Source organism: Dreissena polymorpha, chromosome 11 (genome assembly GCF_020536995.1).
Source record: "Dreissena polymorpha isolate Duluth1 chromosome 11, UMN_Dpol_1.0, whole genome shotgun sequence".
Classification (NCBI taxonomy): domain Eukaryota; kingdom Metazoa; phylum Mollusca; class Bivalvia; order Myida; family Dreissenidae; genus Dreissena; species Dreissena polymorpha.
Genome location: NC_068365.1, coordinates 49,772,582 through 49,793,720, shown reverse-complemented (window position 1 = coordinate 49,793,720; position 21,139 = coordinate 49,772,582). Strand labels below are relative to the sequence as shown.

The window sequence follows — 21,139 nt, the reverse complement described above, 5'->3', positions numbered from 1 at the left end:
GTCGCCCCTCATAAGCATGTGAAGACTGCACAGGTTAACCATTTCCCACTTAGATACATTATTTTGACATGTTTGTAGTCCTGTAGAAAGTTAAATTTAATTAAAGACCTTTCTTACTAGACCTTTCATAACTTTTAAAGACTTCATTTCCAACGCTTAGATACTGATGAGCAGCAAACAGCAAAAAACCTGAACAGCCTGTGAGTTACTCAGTACTAAGTGGGAAGGGGTTAATCTTGGACTACATTTTATGCACATGAATTAAGCCCAGTTTTTCCCAGATTGCATCTCATATCGTGATTGATTGAAAGAGCTTGGAATGATTTCATGAGTAATAAGATGTTTACAGAGATACAGGTTTAAACTGGTGTATGATAAAATTGGCATTAGTTTGTGACGATATATTGAGATGTATGAATACAAGTAACTTCTTTATTGACAATGAACTGTCCTTGTCAAAGCAAACACAAGTTGTTTCAACACAAAAATGTTATGTAGAATATTAATATTATGCAGTTTTATGCACATTTCAAAACACATACTAGTACATACAAATATAATTTCTTGAAATAAAAGATAACTTTGTTATCATTATCACATCATTTCCTATAAATAGCCTGCTTCAGATAGGTATATAACGACAATTACATAATACACCAATAAGCATACACATAACCAATAAAACAAACTGCTTCAAATCTTCCTTACCTTTGAGATGGTATGCGATGTAGAACAGAGCAGATCTGCTGGGACTGAGGAAAGGATACTTGGGTTTCACTGTGCCACACGCGGTCATGGCCTTCACGAGGGCTGTGGCCACCGTCTGCTCCATGTAGCCCAGCATGGGCAAGCTGGTCAGTGTCAGAGACTCCTTCGTAGGCGGCAGCTTGTGTGGCAGCTTTAGGCTTGCGTACTGCTCTGGCAGTCTGCAGGGAAATATTGTGAACTGAATTCTGGGAAAACAGGGTTAAATGCAAGTGCGTTACACTCAAAGTGTTGTCCCAGATAAGCCTGTGCAGTGTGCACATGCTAATAAGGGACAACACTTTCGCCTCCAGGAAATTTTCATTACGAAGAGACCTCCTATTAAATGAAAAATTTCTTACAGCAGAAAGTGTCCTCCCTGCCTAATCTGTGCAGACTTCACAGGCTAATCTGGGATGACACGCACATGAATTAAACCCTGTTTTCCTAGAATTCGTTTGGGAATATAACTTATGTCAGTGAAATTGGGAAATTATAACTGATTCACCTTATTTTTGGTAAAACTATGATCAATGGATTGACAAATCTAAATATATAATTTTAAAACTGCATAAAACTATAAAATCCTGACTGAATATAAATCAATAAAGTGGTCACTACACCTTGAATAGTATTTATTTTAGGACTGGACTCGTAGAAAGATACATTTTGGCAGTGGGAACATCACCCAATAACTGCTATGAAATCAGAAAAAAACAATACCCTAAATCTTTAACTTCTGGAGTTTACAAATGTGTATACGCATAAGACAGTTCAAATAAGTGCAACAACAGATGATTGATAGGGCATTAGTGCTAAAGTCTTGAAAAAACACACAAAACCAACTTACTTCATGAACCTCAGCAGTTTTTCTTCTGACTGGCAGTACCAATATTTGCCCACGTATTCAGCAATAAACTCTGGATTGCCTGGTGTGATAGCCTCATATCTGAAAGTACAAGGAAAAACTTAATTATTTTGAAGTAATACATATAATCCAAGCTATGATAAAGCTTGACTTAATGCATGAGCCTTAAGTGTCGTCATAGATAGCCTGTTCAGTCTGCACTGGCTAATCAGGGACAACACTTTCCGCCTGGACAGGATTTTTGCAAAGAAGAGACTTCCTTAAAAAGAAAAATATTATTAAAGCGGACAGAGTAGTCCCTGTTTAGCCTGTGTACTGCTAGATGAATTAAGACTGGTTTTACCAGAGTGCGGCTCATATAAAGGTATATTAACCTTAGACCCCTTATATATGTATTTTGATGCATTTGTAGTCCCTAATAGAAAGTTACATTTAATTAAAAACCTTTCTTACAATACTCAAGTTTTAAAGGCATCATTTCCAACCCTTAGATAATGATGAGCAGCAAATGGCATAAAACCTGAATAGGCTGCGAGTTACTTGCAGACTGTTTTGGTTTTATGCTGGTTGCAAAAGCCGTTTTTACTGTGCTTCTTATGAGGGAAAGGGTTTATAAACGTATCATCTATACAAACTATAAGACCAGTAGGCAAAATCCTGTATATTATAAGGATATCCATAATCATGGGACACTGGTAAAATAACATGTACCAGCATCAAAAACAGATAATGTGATTAAATTTTTACACATGTACCGTTATTTGGTCATATCAGTGCTTTCCTAAGTGGCTATCCTTTTATCTCCCTAAACTGGTTAAGACCAAGGTAGAAACAAACGTACTAAGTCAAATCTGAGAACAAGAGGCCCATCAGGGCCTGATTCGCTCTACTGGCTGGAATCAATAGGGCTCAAGCCCTTGATAGTATGAACAATCTGAGTAAGTTTTAAACAAACAGACCCAAAATGGGAAATTCATCTCATAAACAAGAAGAAACGTAAAATTTAAACTGCAAATGACCCCTTTTCAACAATAAGTTGGACAAATTTTCTTCACTCTCAATGGGGTTCTGGCCCTTGATGATATAAAACATCCGTTGAAGTTTCAAAAGGATAGAACTTTATATGTAAACAAACAAGAAATGTGTTTGTCGGAAACACTATGTCTCCTTCTGCGCCTCTTTGATTATTTTTTTGACCTTTGACCTTGAAGGATGACCTTGGCCTTGGCCTTTCACCACTCAAAATGTGCATCTCCATGAGATACACATGCATGCCAAATATGCAGTTGCTATCTTCAATATTGCAAAAGTTATGGCAAAATGTTAAAGATTTTCATTTTTTTCTCAAATTCAAGGGAAGATAAGTCTGGACTTATAACTCCAATATTACTCATTTTCAATAGGGTTTGACTCATCATTCAGATAAAGACACTGTGCAAGTTGGGAAATGATTGGATGAAAACTGTGGACTTTATTGCGTAAACAAGCCTTATTTCACAATTTTCTCAAATTCAAGGGGAGATAGTTCTGGACTTTTTACTCTGATGTAACCCATGTTCAATAGGATTCGAGTCCTAATTAATATCAACACACTGAACAAGTTTGATAACAATCAGATGAAAAATGTGGACTTTATCGGATAAACAAGAGAAAGTCTAACGCACACACACAGACAGACAGAAACCATGCCATCCCATAAGCTCTTCTGGCCTATGGCCAGTAGTGCTAAAAACGTTTTCAACCTATATTCATGACTTAATCTTGATGAAGCTTGGTCAGTATGTTTATCTTGCAATATAAGCCTGACAGTCCAGCCGGGTATGATGGTTTTGGGGCTTATAGAAATAAGTAAATAATATAGTCTGGCTTTGGGATTTTTTACCGGTTAATCCATTTCTACAAAACTATAATGGTATGGGCATGTGGCTTAAACAGCTTATCCTAAAGACTGATTTAAAAAACATATTTAATTACAGTAATGGTTATTTCAAATTGTTTTTCTGGGTCCCTGCAACTTCTTTATAATGAAATTTGCTGTTTTTCTGGGTCCCTGCAACTTCTTTATAATGAAATTTGTCGTACATCCAAAATATGAACCACCCAATGACCAATACAGGGTTATCATAACATCAGCTACTCACAAGCCTGTGCTCACCTGCATTTGCCATCCAGGTAGGTGACAGGACAGTAACTGTTGAGTTCAATAGTTGCAGAAGCCTTGACCTCTGTAGGGGTGCGTCTCCTTGGCAACCGGCTAGGGGGAGGCAACTTGTTGGGCGCAAGGGGCGGTACGTACTTCTCAGGCTCTGCCAGGAACTGTTCTAGCTCTGTCTTACCCGCGCATTTGTAGTAGTGGCCTGAATTGAGGAAATTAAGCTCACTTTTATTTTCCACTTGAGACCTGCTCCTGGAATACAGGGCTAAATGCATGAGCGTAAAGTGTCATCCCCGATAAGCCTCTGCAGTCCACACAGAGGCTAACCTGAGATCATACTTTCTGCTTGTATGGTATTTTTTTGTTTGAAGGAAGTCTCTTCTAAGTAAAAATATGCAAGGGCTAATGTGGGATGACACTTTAGCTCATGCGATAAGCTCATTTTCACAGAGCCAGGCTTATTTGTATTTTAATAAAAATAAATAATGGTTCAGTTAAAATTTCCATTTGTAATTGAATGCAATTTCATATATAATATATTATCAACCAAAACAAATTACAGCAGAATTGCAATAACTCGAGCTGGCGATTTCTCGAAAACTGGCGATTACTCGAGCATTAAAGAAAGTCCCTAGCATTTTCCTTTAATGTCTATATAAAAATACCCGCGATAATTTAAACATGCGATTTTCGATAACTCGAGGTCGTGTGCCGGTCCCTGAAAGGCATTTCACACCTAATTAACTGGAAATTATTCGCGGGCGCTTTCTCGTCTGGTCGGTGCTAAAAATATTCGAGTTGTGAAAACAGCGCAATCAAGCAGACAAAAGACGCTCGATTAGGTGTGAAGGTAGTTGCAGATTGAGAAACACTGCAAATTGTCATCCTTTGAGAAGCAGATCAAAGCTACACCATTTTAATGATAATTTAATAATTACCAGCAATCGATAAATATCGCGAAACGTCTTCCGCCATCAGTTCCGGGAAGCTAATGGGTTGTGACAATCTTCAATCCTTGAGTTTTCGCAACACAAGTCTGACAAATGTACATAAAATGCAAAGTGTGCTACAATTACAAAGTGAATATGTTGTTTTTAGTGTTTTTTTTCATGCACATGCACGTACCTTGTGTGCTTTTGTTTAAATAATTATGCTACATGTACAGTGGATATTGATGAGATATTTTTCATTATATATATGTTTTGTGTGTATGTTGAAATAATTAAATGAATTTACGATCATCTTAATTGTTTTGTTCATTATACTGTAACCTAAAGCGATTTTTACAAAGCCTTTTCTTTCTCTAGCACCGTCTTAAATGTTAATAAAGCGTTCGCAGTCAGAATTTAGCATTATCAACCGAGACAGTGAAAACAAATAATACCATGGATTACTCAAAACCTGCGATTACTCGAGCATCGATGTCGGTCCCGTGCTTCCTTGAGTTATCGCAGTTTTACTGTAGCAGCAAAAAGAAAAAACAACACATTTATAATTGAATAAGAGGTTAATACTATTCCGCCACTCCAATCCAAACTCCCTCTATAACTTACCTCTAAACTCCACAGCAAACTCCAGTGTCTTGTTCGTGGAGCAGTCAAGGAGCTCTCCACGTAATGCCAGGCTGACAGGACAGTACTGTTCATAGTCCCCAACTCTCTGCAGGAAATCTGACGGCGTGATGCACATGTCCGCAATGGAGGCAGCTTTACCTGTTGAGTATGATATACGAAGAAATGAAAAAGTTCTGCTGCTACATGCTACTGAAGATGCTTTCTTCATAAATATAAAAAGGATTGAATGACTTGAACCATGGCTATGCTTTGATAGCAGGTTTTCAACGTTAATCTAATTAATTTACTGTAATTGAAATAATTGAACAATTCCAATCTAACTCAAGATGTTGAATGGAAACGTCCTTTCTTTTTTAAGCAGCAGTGACCTTAGCTGGATTGGCCCAAAATGCAATCATAACCTTGGTGTGTATGTAAGCAACAAACATACACAATTTCACTGAAATACCTCCATCCAAACTTAAGTAACTTGACTTCAACCCTTATGGACCTACATACTATCCATGAACAAAAAGCTTCACAAACCGTCTGAGATGCGCTGCAGGTATGTCTGTATCTGTCGTACGCTCTCGCGGGCCAGGTCCAGGGCAGTGTTCCAGACCCACCACTTGGAGCGCTCGCCGTCCATCAGGCGATAGTTCATGTGCTCAGTCTCGTACCACTGCCTCACCACCCCTATGTTCCTATTGTAGGCCCCCAGCTTCACTGCCAGGATCTGGGCACTGTCATGTAGGGGCTGTATCCTGTTGGCAGAGTACATACCAGTAGGTAAACAGTGTTATTTGTTAACCCATTTATGCCTAGAGGACTCTCCCATCCTTCTCAATGGGATCAATTTATTTCCAAAATTAGGGATGTCTAGAATATTTTTTTCTATATTAAGAATATTTCTCACAGAAATTCCTTTAAGCAAACAGCGCAGACCCTGATGAGACGCCGCATCATGCGGTGTCTCATCAGGATCTACACTGTTTGTCATGGCCTTTTTTCTAGACGCTAGGCATAAATGGGTTGAATTGCAATTCAGGGCTTTATCTGACCCAAATCCTGACAGACTTTTTGTAACATTTTTCCCAAATGGGACCCAACTATTTTCAATTGAAGGTTTCCAAAAAATAGTGTTTCCAATTTTTAAATCAATCTGAACAATTAGTTAATCTCCCATCCACCTCCATACGTTGAATCTTAGTAAATTAAATATTAAAACACTTTTATTCTCACTTCTGAAGTATTCAGAAGCACATAAACGACAACAATAATTTCCCAATCTTAGTCAAAACAACACGCTCATTCCCATCCAATTCCCAAAATAGCAAAAAAAGTGCAAATGCTATCCAGCTTTTCCTAACTGATATCTTACAGAAATCATTATACTTATTATATCCAACTTTTGTGTTGTTTTCATCAGGCACTTACTTTATCCGAGCTGAATCCATCTCTAAATATTGTAAAAATCTCCTCCCCCCAACCCAGTTGCTTGGTTCATAAACCAAGTCTCTTGCAGGTCTTGCAAAATTAAAGTTCAATTTTTTCTTGTCAAATAGTACCAAATAATGAAAAAGTAACATTGTTTAATGATTAACGCACTTATTTACTGCTGGAACATATTATACACAAAAACTGAAGAACCGATAACACATACAATAACATTAAAATAATGAGAACATAAACAAACATTGTCAACTTGTTCACAAAGTTCTTTTCCCCTTTACCACTTAGATACATATTTTGACACATTCTTAGTCACTTAAAAGTTACATTTCATTAAAGGCCTTTCTTACTAGAACCAAGTTTTAAAGATTTCAGTTGCAACCTTTAGATACTGATGAGCAGCAAACAGCATAAAACCTGAACAGACTGCGAGTTACTTGCAGGCTGTCCTGGTTTTATGCTGTTTGCACTTTGCTTTTAAGTGGTAAAGGGTTAAAATAGAACAATTAACAAGGCATCTCTACCTCTCTCCAAATTGAAGCATGAGCATCCAATATCTAAAAACATTGGTGACATCAGTGAACTAAAGTTTTTAAATTTTATTGAAAAAAAAACTATATTTCTTATGATACACTTAATTATTACACTTACAAATACTGTAATATGACATTTTAATTAGTGTTTTCCAAAAAAAAAAATCAAAATGAATATAGTTCTCATTCAATACTTTTTTTAATACAGGCAGAAAAAAAATAAGTTTGATTAAGAACAAGACTATTGCCAAGGAATATAGTCCCCTACCAACTCCACCATTGTCAGAAATTCCAACATTGTCAGATTTTTTTATTTGTTGTCATAGCAACCAGAATTTTTGACATAGAAACAAAATGCAATGACGTGCATAATGTCCATATTGCCATCTATCCATGTTTCAACTTTCATGAAAAAATATTAAGAACTTTTAAAGTTATCGCAGGATCCAGAAAAGTGTGACTGACAGACTGACAGACAGACAGACAAACCATAAGTACCCTCCGGTGAAACTGGTAGGGGACAATTATAATACAACTTTAATAGTAAAATTTGTTTTCAACAATCAGGAGCATAGATGCATTTTATCAAATCACTCATCCTCCAAAGTCTCTATTTAATTTCTATGCATAGAGTCTCAATTTAATTTTTTACAAAAGTCTCATTTTAATTTTTACGCAAAAAGTCTCAATTTAATTTCTACACACATTAAGTCTCAATTTTATTTCTATGCATTAAGTCTCAATTTAATTTCTGCACATGAAATCTCTGCACATCTTATACACCTAGCTGGAGACTATTTGAGCCCGTTCTGGGAAAACTGGGCTTAATGCATGTGCGTGAAGTGCCTTTAAAAATTAGCCTTTGCAGTCAGCACAAGCTAATCTAAGATGACACTTTCTGCTTTTATGGAATTTTTTTATTTAATGAAGTCTCTTTTAAATAAAAAGCCAGTCTAGGCGAAACATGTCCCTGATCAACAACACTTTATGCACATGCATAAAGTCCTTTTTTTTCAGAACAAGGACTGTTCACCAACCTAGCGGCTGCAATCCTGTCCTTGGTCCCTCGCACCATGATCTCCTTGCTCTTCACGTCTATCTCAATCACGCGGAACGGGATAAGACATCGCTCGGTGAGCAGCTCCACCTGGCGTTGGGTCTGTGGGTATCCGTCCAGCACGTAGCTACAACAAGCAAATTTGTTGAATTGATATCCCCCGCCAATATGCTTCTGGACACTAAAGTGTTATATTTGACACTAAAAAAGCATTTTTCAAGATACAAAGGGTCATAACTCCGTTATTAACAGATGGTGTACAATGCCATTTGGCCTGCATCATCTTCTTATCCATATATATACTCATACCAAGTTTCAATGAAATCTGCCAAAGCACTTCCAAGATATGGCTCCGGACACACACAAAAAGCATTTTTTCAAGATAAAAAGAGCCATAACTCCATTATTAACGGATGGTGTACAATGTCATTTGGCGTGCATCATCTTCTTATCCATATATATACTCATACCAAGTTTCAATGAAACCGCCAAAGCACTTCCAAGATATGGCTCCGGACGGACGGAAAGACGGACGGATGGACGGAAAGACGGACGGACGAACAATGCCAAAACAATACCCCTCCGCCTATGGCGGGGGATAATAATTGCAATGTCATTGAAAATATGTCCTATTCTATGGAACGCTGGTGAATCTGAGGAGAACTTTATGGTTAATTGTATGTTTTAATTTCTAGTGATCTGTCAGCAAACCAGTCAGACCTGCAGCCAGTTATTATAGGAGCTGCGTTCTGGGATAATTGGGCTTAATGCTTTTACGGTACATAAAGTGTTGGGCCAGATTAGCCTGTGCAGACTGCATAAGCTAACATGGGACAACACTTAACGCACCTGCATTTTGCCCTTTTTTCCCAGACCTAGGCTCAATTATAGTTATAAAAGAAGGATAATATTTTAAGACAAAAAATTGCAAACATATATGTGCAAGAAATAACACAGTAACAGGAAAAAAGTGTTTTGGGCTTCGTTAACATCATCATTATAAGAACACACATAACTAGATAATAAAGAAACCCATGGCCAACTGTTAATACACTAAAGGCCACCTACCCCCTAGTCTGACATCTCATATCAAGGAGGCACATCTCCAAGGCCTGTACAGCCAGCTCGTCAGGCACTGTGAGGCCCTTCACCAGATGTTTCTGCATCTCCAGTGAGAGGAAGGCCTTTGGCTGTGATGTCATCACCATACGCATTGCCTCGCCAATAGAGAGACGCAGCAAGCCGTACTCCTGGGCAAACCTGTTGGCCACTGCAATGAAAAACTGGCGTTTTGACCCATGCTCTGTGAAATGTGCATAAAGTATTGTCCCGTTCAAGCCTGTGCAATCCAGACAGGCTTATCAGGGATAATACTTTCTGGTTAAACAAGGATTTTCATTTAGAAGAGACTACCTTTAAATGGAGAAATTATATGAAAAGGGTAAGTGGCATCCCAGATTAACCCATGCAGACTGCACAGGCTAGTCTGGGACAACACATTATGCGCATGTATAAAGCCTAATTTTTTATCCAGAACGCAGCTGGTTTAGGTTGACACTTTTGCAAGGAAGTAGTATGGGTTTTTTACCACTGCACTATGTGAACATAACAGGTTGACAGGTTGCAAAATAAGAAGTTATGAGATACCACAAAACAACAAATACAACTAAAATTAAATAATATTGCACCAAAAAAAGACAGAAATTAAGCGCTAATTTTTCAAAATAAAAAACACCACAGCTCATTTGGTAACAATTTCAAGATATTTTCAATAAAATTATATACAAGCATAAAATGTTAAATTCACATATAATACAATTTTCCTCTTCAATTAATAATAAACATGTTTATAAAGCTATAACTTTATCCACGTACACACAATAAAACCTTACAGAAAGATTAAACTTACATGTAGTTTTTCCAGACTTCGGTGGTCCAATGACAGCAATTTTGATTGGTACAACAGGCTTGGGGGTAGGCTGGCTGACATACTTTATTGGGTCGCTAACAAACTCCTCCCGGGCTTGTGGGGAAGACAGGAAGTAGACATGCGAGCGATAAATGCACGGGAACATCGTGTAGCCTGGACCACTCATTGTCTGGATGCAATCTCCCTCTTTGACCTGAGAACGATGGACTTCATTTAACCCTTTACCCCATAAGAAGCAAAGTTTTGAAGGCTTCATTTACAACCCTTAGTTACTGATGAGCAGCAAACAGCATAAAATCTGAACAGACTGAGAGTTACTCGCAGGCTGTTCTGGTTTGATGCTGGTTGCAAAAAGCCATTTTCTCTTTGCTTCTTATGGAAGAAAGGGTTAAGCATAATCAATTTAAAGTAGAAATTGTTCATGGCAAATAATTATTCACTCACCCTAACAGGGCACCATCTTCCAAATCTACTTGGTTGTTTGTATCCTGTGGCAAGCATCTTCATTGCCAATTTCTCGCTGATTGGATACACTCGCTCAAACATGCTCTGGCGTGCGTCAATGATCGGTTTCAACTTCTTGTTCAGGATGTAGCGAACAATGTGTGGCTTTCTAGTGCTGTCAACATCGATCTTTGGAATTAGAATCTCATCCATTGTGTCCTGAAAATCAAATTTAAATTTTTGTTTTAATCCTTAACCACTCAGATCCACACTTTAATGCATTTAAACATGAAATTAAGTTTAAGACCTTTCTTACTTGATTCAAGTCAAAAAGCCTTAATTTACCAGTAAAACCTAAAGATACTGATGAGCAGCAAACAACATTAAACCTGACTAGACTGCAATTTACTCACTTTACTCACAGGCTGTTCTGGTTTTATGCTGGTTGCATATAGCCATTTTGCTTTTGAGTGGGAAAGGGTTAAAGCAATTTAGAGCTAGGAGAAGCTACCGGTATGTGTGTGTTTTCATATGAGTCGCACAATTGGAAAATGGGACTAAATGCATCAAGTGCATTCGCAAGATAAGGTTGTTCAGTATGCACAGGCTAATCAGGGACAACACTTTCAGCCTAAACTGGTTTTTCGCTAAGAGATGTCTTTCTTTAAACAAAATAATACCATAAGGGAAGAAAGTGTTTATCACATACATTAAGCTGAGATTTTCCCAGAACAAGGTTCATTTAAAATAATAATTTAACAAGGGCTGTTTGTAAAACATGCATGCTCCCCATATGGGCTGTCCGTTGTACTGGCAGCAATTGTGTGAATACGTTTTTTGTCACTGTGACCTTGACCTTTGACCTAGTGACCTGAAAATCAATAGGGGTCATCTGCGAGTCACGATCAATGTACCTATGAAGTGTCATGATCCTAGGCAAACGCGTTCTTGAGTTATCATCCGAAAATCATTTTACTATTTCGGGTCACCGTGACCTTGACCTTTGACCTTGTGACCTCAAAATCAATAGGGGTCATCTGCGAGTCATGATCAATCTACCTATGAAGTTTCATGATCCTAGGCATATGCGTTCTTGAGTTATCATCCAAAAATCTTTTACTATTTCGGGTCACAGTGACCTTGACCTTTGACCAAGTGACCTGAAAATCAATAGGGGTCATCTGCGAGTCATGATCAATCTACCTATGAAGTTTCATGATCCTAGGCATATGCGTTCTTGAATTATCATCTGAAAATCATTTTACTATTTCGGGTCACCGTGACCTTGACCTTTGACGTAGTAACCTCAAAATCAATAGGGGTCATCTGCGAGTCATGATCAATCTACCCATGAAGTTTCATGATCCTAGGCGTATGCGTTCTTGAGTTATCATCCGGAAACCATTTTACTATTTCGGGTCACCGTGACCTTGACCATTGACCTAGTGACCTCAAAATCAATAGGGGTCATCTGCGAGTCATGATCAATCTACCCATGAAGTTTCATGATCCTAGGCGTATGCGTTCTTGAGTTATCATCCGGAAACCATTTTACTATTTAGGGTCACCGTGACCTTGACCTTTGACCTAGTGACCTAAAAATCAATAGAGCTCATCTGCAAGTCATGATCAATGTACCTATGAAGTTTCATGATCCTAGGCCCAAGCGTTCTTGAGTTATCGTCTAACAACCTACTGGTGGATGGACCGACCGACCGACAGACAGACAGACAGACCGACATGAGCAAAGCAATATACCCCCTCTTCTTCCAAGGGGGGCATAAAAAGCTGAAAAATGTGTCCATACCGTGACTGCAGCCAATTTGTTGGTGTCTGTGTCAAAGATATCATTAAGTTCATTCCTCATTCTGTCGGTGGCATCTTCCTCTAATTCCTCCTCCTCTTCCTCTTCTTCTTCTTCTTCCTGCATAAAAATAAGGGAATTTAGCAGGTACTTCAAATATATATGATATATAGATTTTTTTTACTAAATTGGAATTAATATATAAAGGCATTACAATTGCACACTTAAGGTATTAAAACTGCAATATGACATTTATATTTTTTTTATTATTTCTTCGCATATCTCAAGATGAACAGGTGTTCTGCATTCAAAATCAAAATTAACAGTCATTTTGTCAAACAATTAGGGATTCTCCTCTAACATCCCAAGTTCTCTTCCAATATAAATTCATTAATTAAGATCAAAGTCTGATAAAACTGTCACCTCAAACTCCTCTGCAAGCAAGGCCTCAATATCCTCCTCCTCCTCTTCCTCCTCTTCTTCCTCCTCCCCTTCCTCCTCCTCCTCATCTCTCTCGGCCCTCTCTGCCGCCCGCTGTGCCGCCCTCTCCTTTCTCTTCTCCTCCTGCTCCTTGATTAACTCCTCGCGCTTCTTCTGAATGGCCGCCTCCTAAAAACAGCCAACAGATATTATCAAAGGGTTCATATTAATTGAGAGATAATACTATTGGCTACAATAACTTATAAGTGATCTTAACCATTGGCAAGCTCGCAACAATGAAAATACCTTTTCCTCTTACTGGTTTCATCGAAACTTTTCATAAATGTACAGATATAAACAAAAAGGAACTAGTTGTGAAACAGTATTGGTATTGAAACCGATGAAATCAGCATAAAGGAGGATATATCACACCCCTGATGTGGTGTGAAAGCAGGGTTTACGCCATCATTTGCCACAAAAACCAATTGTTACAAAATTGAAAACTTTTTTGAAGAAATTTCTACAACCACAATTTTTTCATCTGAAAATAATAACACCTATATTTTTATATAATGAAACTGCTGAATTGCGAACATTGATTCTTATTTCTCAACTCTTGATTGCTTTTGTGGAAGAAAATCATTTGAAATAATATTTTAAAGAATTATCTTTAATATGAAGCCAGATATAAGCATAATGCTATTCATTTTGATTAATAAATCATATACTGTAAATTGTAGATTTTTTTTAAATGGCCTTGACTAACTAAAATTTTGAAATAACTTGTTTTAATTCAGAAATATTAATGTATGTATAATTATATGTATGCATGTGGATAATTAATTGTTAAGCTATTATATCATATATTATACTATTATTCAGAAATAACACAATAATTATTTAAAATTATAAATTATTATGTCATACTAATTCGACATCGGAGGTGAACTGACCAGGTCCATTTAAGTATCGTCTTAGAAACATAAAACATGCATATATGATTCTAGCTCTGAGACAACAGGGCCCAGATTAGCCTGTGTAGTCTGACATTTAACACACATGCATTAAGCTTATGATCTCCAGAAGTTTCCCAACTATAGGCAACTTGACCCCGAACCCAATACACTGATAACTCAACACACCTTCTTTTTCAGTGCCTTTTCCTTCTTCTTCTTCTTTCTCTCGAGACGTTTGTCCCGTTTCACACGCCACTTGTCCAGCCTAGGTGGTAGCAGGCGCGCAATCACGTCAGTGTCCTCCACGGTGAGGATCACACTCGCGTCAGGGAACAGTCCTGCCTCCGCAAGGTACTTGCACTCCTCCGCTGTGCGTGGGAAACCCTCCAGAATGAATCCTGTTGATCTATAGTGCAGAAATATTAAGTCTGTTTAATGTTTTCTTTTCTTTTTTTAATTATGTTCATATTGATTTATATTGAGAAAGATTAAGTTTGTCTAATATTGTCTTTTTCTTAAACCTTTACCGCTCAGATATGCATTTTGAATTGTTTGTAGTCCTTTAGAAAATCTAATCAAAATTAGGACCTTTCTTACTACATTAAAGGTTTGTAGGCTTTATATCTAACCGTAACATACTGATGAGAAGCAAACAGCATAAAACCATCACAGCCAGCATGTTACTGGCATGCTGGTTTAATGCTGGTTGCATAAAGCCATTTTTACTTCTGAGTGAGAAAGGGTTAACTAGGACCATATCCACAAAATATTCATTGTGTTTTTGTTGAACAATTAAGCCTGTTACAAATGCGTACTTGAAAGACCGACCTAGTCACTAGCTAAACACCTTACATTAAATGGTGCCTAGTGACCCCCTTACTGTCTCAGCATGTTGAAAAAAATTGATTAATTAAATAATAATGAACAAGTGCACTGATATACTATTCTGCTTTTGTAGTATCATTACAGTTTTATGTCTCTTCCTCCAATCTTATGGAATATAAGCAGTGGTTTATTCAATTCATTATATAAAGTCTCAATCATCATGAACTTGAACTAACCCTTTTAAAGGAAGCATAATTATTCCATTGAGGGTTTGTGGACTCGTGGTAATGGTATCCTGACCAGAACCGGCTGATAATATGCACATCTCCTCTTGGTAGTGAAGCTTCCCATAAAGTTTAATTGAATTCCGGTCATTAATTGCTGAGAAATAGCCCGGACAAGAATTGCACTATATGTACAGTTAATGGAAAATTTCAAAGGGCCATTACTCTGTGAAAAATCATCCGACCAGAACCTGCTGATAACATGCACATCTCCTCTTGGTAGTGAAGCTTCCCATAAAGTTTCATTGAATTCCGGTCATTAGTTGCTGAGAAATAGCCCGGACAAAAATTGTGCACGGACGGACAGACACACGGACGGACGGACAGACAAAGCGGCGACTATATGCTCCCCCCAAAATTTTTCGGGGGAGCATAATAAAATTTATATTCCATCGAATCCAACAAATATCCTCTATGTACTTGTTGCATGCAACTTTACCATGACTTTCAACTTGAATGCAAACCTTTAACTGACTTTTCAAGTACAAAAGACAGCAAAATCCTGCTTGAAGGCAGCATCAAAGTTATGGATCTTGGTCATGGATGTTTTATAAAGATCCCTTAAAATAATTGGAAATACCTGTTAACTGTCCACCTAACGAGGATGCTAAATATGAAAACTCTGATCATTAGTGTCCGCAAGCAAATATGGAATGGAATTATTATTCAAAGGCATAAACTCCAAGAAAAATACAGAGCACAACAAAGTGACAATATCCCCAGAAAAATGCATATATAATTTTGATCGTTTGTTCCTGATATCTTGCACAAAAACGATATACCCATGAAAAAATGACATATCAATACTCAAAAGGCAATGACTACCGATAAAATCAATCGCCTGGAATAACCCGACACTGATGCAAATGTCCACACTACAGAGATGCTGCATAGCAAGTTTCAAGTGTCTGAGATCTCAAGCAGAAATGAAAAGTGTGAAGGACAGACAAATGTAAGAATGGACAGAAAGACGGACATTGAGAAGAGTGAAAATGATTATTGGGAAAATTGTGTCAGCCTACCACTAACTAAATTCCATTAATATTATACTTCAGATGGACAGATAAAGCCACGACTTCTTTATGCTCCCTCTTTCAAGGGATAAGCCTGGATAGCCATGTAAACTGAGACTTAACATACGTCATAACTTCCTGGAACTCAATTTATTAGAAAGTCAAAGAACCTTATGGTTGGCATTTTGATACCCTAAGAAAGGTTATCCTTCTTGAAAGGTTTAGAAGCAAAATAAAGCAAGGGCTGGGGATGCAAGAATATGTTGCTGAGATACCGTTTTTTTTACTGAGTGAAGCTTACTTTAAACCTATTTTTTTAGGTCGAAAGCCTAAGGACTATTAAAGCGATCTCCAGTCCGTTTCCTCGGTAGGACCAGTACTTGGTATCTTTTGGGAAAACTTTCCAACAATGGTGACCAAAGCCATGACCTCCTGGTCACTAGGCAGACACCATATCTATTACTCAAGCAAGCTGAAAGCAGTAACCTACTTGAAGGGCTCCTTTTTCCACCACTGAGGCAGAATGTTGTTGAGCACGTCCTCTGAGAGGGGGTCGTCTGACTCGAGGTTGTTCTTTATAGCCTCCTCCTCCTCTGTGTATTCTATCTCCTCCTCCTCCTGTAAGGAAGACAACTCTGTGTGACTGTCATTCACAACATTAGATGAAAGGGGGACAACTCTGTGTCACTGTCATTGGCAATAGTAGATGTAAATGGGACAACTCTGTCACTGTCATTGCCAATATATGTATGGGGGGCAACTCTGCGTCAATTTCATTCATAATATATGTAAGGGGGGCAACTCTGTGTCACTGTCAATCACACTGTCAATAGTAGATGAGTCCCACCAATGTCAATGAAGCCACGCTCTGAGAAAACTGGGCTTAATGCAAATTCGTTTGTCTCAGATTAGCCTGTGGAGTTGGGACAAGCTTATCAGAGATGACACTTTCGCCTAGACTGGATTATTGTAAGCAAGAGACTTCCTTTAAACAAAAAATTCCATAAACGCAAAAAATGTTGTCCCTGAGAAGCCTGTGCGGACTGCATAGGCTAATCTGGGACGACACTTTGTGCACATTATGTCCAGTTTTCCCAGAACATAGCACACTAAAAGGAGCATTGTTGATGCCCTACCTTGCTCTCATCTTGGTCTGTGGACTTGGTGGTGTCCTGGGTCTTCTCTCGGACTGGTTTGCCCTCAGGGTCAGTGACAGCACTCGCCTCATCCTCATCCTCCCTGGCAAGACAGAAACAGAATAAAGTAACAGGTTGTGCTTTCATTGAAACATCACTGAGTATTTGTTTGTACATTACCCCTTAACCCTTAACAGCTCAGATACTCGTGTTCACCCATTTGTTATCCCTTAGAAAATAAAATAAAATTAAAGACCTTTCTTAAAAGTTTGAAGTTTATAAGGCTTCATTACTTACCCGCAAATACTGATGGGCAGCAAATAGCAGAAAATCTTAACAGGTTTTTTGGTTTTATGGTGGTTGCATAAAGCCATATACACTTTGCTTCTGAGCGGGAAAGGGTTAAACATCCAGTTTTGCACCACTTACAATAAATATACAGACAGCTTTTGTTAAAGAATCTTTTGATCTTTGACAAAAAACACACAATATTGGTTTTACCCAGGGAATGGACTTTTTTTGTATAAGCCTTCAACTTTGTAGAAACAAGAGCTTAAATAAATAGGTATAAATTAAACCAATCAAATAAAGAAAGGGAAGGTAACTCACTCCTCTGGAGGCTCCACCTCATTATCCTCCTCATACTCTGGTCCGATCCTCTTTTTGGTCTTATGCATGATTAGCTCCTGTAGGCGGTCCTTGAATGAGATGTGGAACAGGCCCAGCTTGCGGGCCAGCTGGCGGCCGTGAAGGGTCTTACCCGCCCCGCGGGGGCCCAACAGCAGTAGGCGGACAGGGGGTGCCTGAGTGAGAATATACGTATTAAAATGTGACATCAAAATGAGCCTAGTTATGGGAAAACTGGGCTTAATATTCTGTGCATGAAGTGTTGTTTCAGATAAGACTGCAGTTCGCACAGGCTAATCAACACTTTCCGCTTTTATGGATTTTGTTGTTGATATGAAATCTCTTCCAAATCAAAATACAGTTTAGGCAGAAAGCGTCTTTGCTAGTTAGCCTGTGGGTTCTTCACAGGGTAATCTTGGAAGACATTTTACACACATGCCTTAAATCCAGTTTTCCAAGAACGCTGCTCAAATTTTAATAATGGATAAATAATGCCTGAGCAAGATCTTTTGGACCCAGAAGCAGTAGGCAGACAGATTGTAACAATGACATTTTGAACATGTACTTCACTATAGTTTTTGGTTTCCGTTTGTATATATATTAAAAGAGATGTGCAAACATTACCTTGGGACATGAATCCCTTGGCAAAAATTCATCTGGATTGGCCAAGAACCTTTCCCTGTGTTCCATGGTAGCAAAGTAGTAGACTTTCTCCCGGAACCTTGCTGCCACTTCTGGGTTTCCAGGAAACAGGACATTGTCTTCCTTCAGGGCCACAGGGCAGTAGTGGTTGGTGTCCCCTAGTGGCTTCTTCTTGCTGCGGTTAGGGTCCTCCTCCTGTGTTGAAATACAACCAAATTAAATTTTTAATTGACTGCCATGTTAACCCTTTTCAGGAGATCCACTTCTTCAGGGGTTGGTTCCAAAATTAAAAGTTAAGATGAAAAATTGATTCGACAAAACTGAAAAAAACATAATGACAATTGCCAAAGATAAAATTAAAAGCCTTTAATTCACCTTTACAAAAACTGTTGTATCCTTTTAGTCAAACTTGCGTACATCAATTTACAGTCTATTGCTAATAAAAACAAGAGCACCGCATAGCGGGTGCCAACACTCGGCTGCGAAAGCTTGTCAGAAATTATTTTTATTTTTTTAGAGGTCACAGTGACCTTGACCTTTGACCTAGTTACCTAAAATTGGGTGTGGCATGTAGAACTCATCAAGGTGCATCTACATATGAAGTTTCAAAGTTGTAGGTGGAAGCACTTTGATTTTAGAGCCTATGTTAATGTTTTATATTAGACGTCACAGTGACCTTGACCTTTGACCTAGTGACCCAAAAATGGGTGTGGCATGTAGAACAAATCAAGATGCATGTACATTTGAAGTTTCAAAGTTGTAGGTGGAAGCACTTTGATTTTAGAGCGAATGTTAAGGTTTTTGTTGAAGTTTATATTAGAGGTCACAGTGACATTTGACCTAGTTTCCCAAAAATGGGTGTGGCGTTTAGAAATCATCAAGGTGCATCTACATATGAAGTTTCAAAGTTGTAGGTAAAAGCACTTTGATTTTAGAGCCTTTGTTAAACGTTTAATATTAGAGGTCACAGTGACCTTGACCTATGACCTAGAGACCCAAAAATGGGTGTGGCGTGTATAACTCATCAAGGTGCATCTACATATGAAGTTTCAAAGTTGTAGGTGAAAGCACTTTGATTTTAGAGCCAATGCTAAGGTTTATGTTAAAGTTTTATATAAGAGGTCACAGTGACCTTGACCTTTGACCTAGTGACCCAAAAATGGGTGTGGCATGTAGAACTCATCAAGGTGCATCTACATATGAAGTTTAAAAGTTGTAGGTGGAAGCACTTTGATTTTAGAGCCAATGTTAAAGTTTAATATTAGAGGTCACAGTGACCTTGATCTTTGATCTAGTGACCCAAAAATAGGTGTGGCATGTAGAACTCATCAAGGTGCATCTACATATGAAGTTTCAAAGTTGTAGGTGGAAGCACTTTGATTTTAGAGCCTATGTTAAAGTTTTATATAAGAGGTCACAGTGACCTTGACCTTTGACCTAGTGACCCAAAAATGAGTTTGGCGTGTAGAACTCGTCAAGGTGCATCTACATATGAAGTTTCAAAGTTGTAGGTGGAAGCACTTTGATTTTAGAGCCAATGTTAAGGTTTTAGCACAAAGCCTACAGCGGACGGCTGACGGCGGACGACGAGCTGGCTATGACAATACCTCAGGTTTTCTCCGAAAACAGCCCAGCTAAAAACTACTTATTTTGCATCATACAACTAGACACCCCTAAAAATACAAGAAACAAAGCACCATATACCCATGACTTCTTCAAAAACAGAGCCATCAACTGAAAAAAGAAAAGTTCTTTTGCCATCTTCTCCTCCCTGGCCTTTTTATTTCCCTCTGTCAATTATCATTCACCCTCTCCCCTGGGCTTTTACCATCTACTCTACCCTGGCCTTTACAATACACTCTTTCCCATGGCCTTTCCCATCAATTCTCCACCTGGTTTTTACCAAATACTCTTTAAAGGCCTTTCCCATCTTCTCTCCGCCAGGTATTTACCAAATACTCTCTACAGGCCTTTCCCATCTACTCTCCGCCTGGTATTTACCAAATACTCTCTACAGGCCTTTCCCATCTACTCTCCTCCCGGTACATTGTATTTACCAAATACTCTCTACAGGCCTTTACCATCTACTCTTCCCCTGGTATTTACCAAATACTCTCTTCAGGCTTTTAACATCTACTCTCCCCCTGGTATTTACCAAATACTCTCTTCAGGCCTTTTACATCTACTCTCCCCCTGGTATTTACCAAATACTCTCTACAGGCCTTTCCCATCTACTCTCCCCATGGTACATTGTATTAACCAAATACTCTCTACATGTCTTTACCATCTACTCTCCCCCTGGTATTTACCAAATACTCTCTACAGGCCTTTACCATCTACTCTCCCCCTGGTATTTACCAAATACTCTCTACAGGCCTTTACCATCTACTCTCCCCCTTGTATTTACCAATTACTCTCTACAGACCTTTACCATCTACTCTCCCCCTGGTATTTACTACATACTCTCTTCAGGCCTTTAACATCTACTCTCCCCCTGGTATTTACCAAATACTCTCTACAGGCCTTAACCACCTACTCTCCCCCTGGTATTTACCAAACACTCTCTACAGGCCTTTACCATCTACTCTCCCCCTTGTATTTACCAAATACTCTCTACAGGCCTTTACCATCTACTCTCCCCCTGGTATTTACCAAATACTCTCTTCAGGCCTTTAACATCTACTCTCCCCCTGGTA

The 21,139-nt window shown here is 38.5% G+C and overlaps 1 protein-coding gene across 17 annotated transcripts in view; it reads right to left on the bottom strand.

Annotated features, from left to right (window-relative positions):
• The window catches only part of LOC127851448 (adenylate kinase 9-like), a 56,136-nt gene that overhangs the window by 1,241 nt on the left and 33,756 nt on the right, over nt 1–21,139 (bottom strand). For 15 of the 17 annotated variants that reach the window (XM_052385219.1, XM_052385225.1, XM_052385221.1 and 12 more), the window contains 17 exons: nt 18,426–18,638; nt 17,784–17,977; nt 17,175–17,277; nt 16,529–16,656; nt 14,103–14,322; nt 12,964–13,149; nt 12,544–12,660; nt 10,737–10,955; nt 10,272–10,485; nt 9,431–9,632; nt 8,343–8,489; nt 7,297–7,329; nt 5,867–6,084; nt 5,321–5,479; nt 3,768–3,969; nt 1,595–1,693; nt 709–926 (listed from right to left, as the gene is read on the bottom strand). In XM_052385219.1, the coding sequence (XP_052241179.1) occupies nt 709–926; nt 1,595–1,693; nt 3,768–3,969; nt 5,321–5,479; nt 5,867–6,084; nt 7,297–7,329; nt 8,343–8,489; nt 9,431–9,632; nt 10,272–10,485; nt 10,737–10,955; nt 12,544–12,660; nt 12,964–13,149; nt 14,103–14,322; nt 16,529–16,656; nt 17,175–17,277; nt 17,784–17,977; nt 18,426–18,638 (2,872 nt within the window). The remainder of the gene's footprint in view (nt 1–708; nt 927–1,594; nt 1,694–3,767; nt 3,970–5,320; nt 5,480–5,866; nt 6,085–7,296; nt 7,330–8,342; nt 8,490–9,430; nt 9,633–10,271; nt 10,486–10,736; nt 10,956–12,543; nt 12,661–12,963; nt 13,150–14,102; nt 14,323–16,528; nt 16,657–17,174; nt 17,278–17,783; nt 17,978–18,425; nt 18,639–21,139) is intronic. The other 2 variants (XM_052385222.1, XM_052385236.1) reach the window with 1 other exon arrangement.